General features: G+C 41.8%; 1 protein-coding gene across 4 annotated transcripts in view; it reads left to right on the top strand.

Moving 5' to 3' along the window:
• Window positions 1-550: 550 nt before the first annotated feature.
• The window catches only part of LOC110175137 (von Willebrand factor A domain-containing protein 5A-like), a 23,722-nt gene continuing 19,968 nt past the window's right edge, over window positions 551-4,304 (top strand). For 2 of the 4 annotated variants that reach the window (XM_055166961.1, XM_055166963.1), the window contains exons 1-4: window positions 551-638; window positions 851-927; window positions 3,148-3,350; window positions 3,707-3,929. In XM_055166961.1, coding sequence (XP_055022936.1) covers window positions 882-927; window positions 3,148-3,350; window positions 3,707-3,929 — 472 coding nt within the window. In that variant the 5' untranslated portion in view covers window positions 551-638; window positions 851-881. The remainder of the gene's footprint in view (window positions 639-850; window positions 928-3,147; window positions 3,351-3,706; window positions 3,930-4,304) is intronic. The other 2 variants (XM_055166962.1, XM_055166964.1) reach the window with 1 other exon arrangement.

Here is a 4,304-nt window from a genome sequence, read left to right as displayed (position 1 = left end):
AACTGCCTGTTGTTTTCAGACTCTCTGATGGGAGACCCAGCCCTGATGCTGAGTCTGTACCCGGAGTTCCCCAAAGACATTATGTCGTCTGTGTCTTCCTCTGGAGAGTTTGTGTTTCTATTGGATCGATCTGGAAGTATGGGCTGCTCTATGGGCCACAGAGGAGAGTCAGGGAGTCGGATTGCCAGTGCACGGGTATGCAGTGCGTACATAGGCTGTATACAAGAGCAAAATGTTATAGTTTGAGCTGCTCTCATAATTAGGCTTAATTCTAGTAGCATATGTGAAGTAACGGGGTAAAATGGGACGACCGCCAACTGATATCGCCGCTTTCAGATCAATTCCGCAGAGGAGTAGGTTGCGTGGTTATTCTGCGTACCGGCCTGAAAACTTTGTAACCCCTGTTTTAGAGTGCGTTTACTCCCCAAAGAGAAATCTTGTTCGGTTTAGTTTCACGTATGACAGTCACTTTACGGGAACACGGATCTGATCCAGGCTTATGAGATCGGGCTCTGATTTCCAGTCTGCTGTAAACCAACAGAACAGCAGCTGCGCTTGTGGGCGTGTCACTTCCGCACTTGAGAAGTATTGGGCAAAACGATGACACTACAACCGGGTATTCTGCATTTCTGTCAAAGGTAGGACCATGACGCAGTATATTCTTATTGCTCTTCATGTTTTAATACTCGCAGTTACAGTCTATCTATCTGTTTGATACTCATTTTACGATTGTAGCCTTTTTATTGTTAGTCCGTTCAAAACAGCATTGAAAGATAAAACTGAACTTTTACTGATGCTACACGGATTACTGCAAGACTCCATTCAAAATATCTTTATATTTGTCTTACAGGTTTCTTAAAACTAAGTAAAATAAAGCGAAAATGGAGAGGTGTTGCTGTGGATTGATTACGCCTGAGAAGCAAGCAGGTATGACTCACTGGAAATACACTCGTATAGTCCAAGTAAAAACACAAGGATAAACGAGTCACTGTTTTGTGTCTCTTTAATGAAAGGATTGTTCAGTTACGCATAAAGATTAAATACTGGCAACAACGGAGAAAATGGGAGCATTTATATTAGACTGGTACGGAGCCCCGTAAGGGCTCTGGGTGAAAAATTAAAGAGAGAATTGAAGAGAAACTTTGTACGGCTGCCTGTTTGTCATCGCTACAAACGCATATTCATGAATTTAAGATCAGAAATGACAAAGGCAAAGGACTCCTGTATGCTGCTGTGAATAGATTTCTGCTAGTAGCCTACTAAAGTAATATGAGTTTCTGAAGTTACGACTAGAATAGAAAGAAAGTTATTTGTGCACTCACTTCTATGCACTTGTTAACCTAGCACCTCCACTGTGCTCTCATCACAGCTCTGTTAGCACATGTGGGGAGGTCAGATGGTGGAGCAGGCAGAGCCACTCCTCCTCTGGACAAGCAGCTGACTGACCCGCACTCAGCACTAAAGCCAGTACAGGGACACAAACAGAAACAGGGTAGATAGAACAAGGAGAGTGGGAATTGAACCAACTGAAATGTGCACCCAGAGACACACTGCACTACTGCAGTGCATGTAACGCCAGCAGAGATGTAGTTATGATACTCTCTCGTTCAGTGTTGGGAAGGTTACTTTTAAAATGTAATCCCCTACAGATTACAGATTACACACCCCAAAATGTAATTTGTAACATAATCTATTAAATTACTTAAAGTGAGTAACGTAATCTGATTACTTTGGATTACTTGATATTGTCATGTTTTTTTAAACGACATGAATGTAGCAACCACATCCTCAAAATTCTTGTTTGTTGTCTTCAAATTGTCTGAGCCCAAGTCTCCATGAATAAGCAACTGTTTGCTGTAGAGAAACAAAGACCACGATATCTTAATATAAGAGGTTTTGTCTGTTAAAAGACAGTAACAAGATAAGCCTTTCCTTCACCAGATTAAAAAATATTATTGATAGAGAAATTATATGAGATCACCTTAAATTATGTCAACCTACTGTTAGGTGTCATGTTGTTTAGACCTGGTTTAGTCCTGGTTTAGTCCTGATTTTTAGACCAGGTCTAGACCAGGTCTTTAGTTCTGGTTTAGTCGTGGTTTAGTCCTAGTTTAAACCTGGTTCAGTCCTGCTTTAGTCCTGGATTAGTGCTGGTTTAGTCCTGGTGTTAGTTCTGGTTTAGAGGCGCACATGAGGAAGCGCGGTTTACGTGAGAAAACACGGTCCACACGCGGCGCACGAGACGGCGGTGTCCGCGCTGTAACTACGGAAGGAGACGTGGTCCGCGGGTTCTCAGGTTGATGACGATGATGAAGGTGTGTGTTTGTGTGTTTGTTTTGTGTTTGTGTGTGTTTGTGTGTGTGTCCCCTCATGTCGCAGGTCATTATAGGACAGTAGTGTAGATATTATGAGTCTATGCAGGTTGTTTTCACCAGTGCCAGTAGCTCCGGTTTCACATTTAAGTTGTAGGCGATTTTATATTTGTTTTTTTATATATATATCTCACATCGGGAGAAGAATTTCCAAGACACAAATGCGTTTTTACCAATGCACTGCTGCTTCCACTGTGTGACTGACATCGCCAACTTTAACATGACGTTTCCATCGCTCTTATTGCGCGCGTTCTGTTTGGGCTTCAGGCAATGAGTGAAATTACCGAAATAAAAAAATAAATAAATGGGATGTAGCACAAAATGTGAAAACAGGAAAATACCGCCTTGTAATCCACTTATTTCAGCAAAGTAACTGTAATCCAATTACCACTCATTGAAACAGTAACTGTAACGGAATACAGTTACTCATAATTTGTACTCTGATTACGTAACGGCGGTACATGTAATCCGTGACTCCCCAACACTGCTCTCGTTCCCTGTCTACCTCTTTATTCAGCCAGTGCTATCATGTAGTATCATATTCAGTGGATCATGGGATACTTTTAAGGGTTCGGGTGATGATTTCTCGGGATCATGGGATAGTTTCTCGGGATTCTTATTTAATTCCTCAACCACAGCCCTTGCAGTGACAGGCCTAAATGTAACATCTACAATAACGGTAGTAATCAAATAACCTAACATTAAAAGTGAGAGTCACTTGGACATAGCCTGGCTTTGAACATGTCCTAATGTCAGGTGTGTTGTTTTGTGTCAGTGCCTCTGCAGAGTGTGGATGTTCAGGTGGATGTGAAGGACCATGTCGCCACAGTGGTGTCAACACTGCTCTACAAAAACAAAGAGGAGAAACCCATCGAGGCGGTGTTCGTTTTTCCCATGCCCAGTGAAGCAGCCGTCTGCCATTTCAGTGCTAAAGTTGGAGAGACTCTTATCGTGGCTGAGGTGAAAGAGAAGAAACAGGTACGTCCAAAAGAAATGGAGGTGCATGTGAAACACAACAGGCAAACAGTTCTGACAAGTAATGTATCATGCAGTGCTGTGAACAAAACAGGTTACTGCTTCATCACAATGTCTGTTAGTGGAACAACCAAGAACTTGTAGGTCTTTATGACAGGAACAGCAATGTAGTCATTATTTCTTTTTAACTAATTAAAAATGTGTTATTATTGTAGTTATTATTTTGGTTGTAAATTACTTTAATTAACTAGGCTGACAAAGCCTAGCCACGTGAAACTACTACAGCAGGAGCCAATCTTAGAGAGTCTATGGAGCCAAAAGAAACATGGTTTTCTCATTTTCAACACTACTTGTTCCAGGCTCGTGAGGAGTATGATGATGCACTGAGCTCCGGTCAACAGGCCTTTCTATTGGAGGAGAGCGACCAGAGTCCAGATATATTCTCTATGAGTGTTGGCAGTCTGCCCCCTGGAGAGAGCGCCTCCATCAGGCTGGAGTATGTCACTGAGCTGGATGTGCAGGCCGATGAAGCTCTGAGATTTTGTCTTCCTGCTGTCCTCAACCCTCGATACCAACCTGCAGGTCAGACTGCTCTGAGGCTGGTTCCAAAAACAAAGTCAATTTAGGATTTACAAACTGATGGGAAAGATGGCAACACTAAAAAAATGAACAACATCGAAGTTCATCTTAAATTATGAATGTACTTTGAACTGTGCATGCTGGAATTTGGCAAAATCCCTAAATGTTAAGTAAAAAAAAAAGAAGATAACATTTTAAAAGGTAAAAAAAAACTGCTCAGTGTGTCAGCAGGTCAGTCACAAGACCAGTCAAACACATCTACCTACAAACCTACAAACCCTGTAGCTTAGTCTTCTTCAGACCAGAAATGCTTTAAGCATGTTTCCAAACTGGTTCAGTCCTAGTGCATGGATAATGAATATAGATCATGTGTTTTTA

Source organism: Boleophthalmus pectinirostris, unplaced genomic scaffold, assembly GCF_026225935.1.
Source record: "Boleophthalmus pectinirostris isolate CB_2022bp ecotype Guang Dong unplaced genomic scaffold, ASM2622593v1 HiC_scaffold_9, whole genome shotgun sequence".
Lineage (NCBI taxonomy): Eukaryota > Metazoa > Chordata > Actinopteri > Gobiiformes > Gobiidae > Boleophthalmus > Boleophthalmus pectinirostris.
This window is presented reverse-complemented; position numbering and strand designations above follow the sequence as displayed.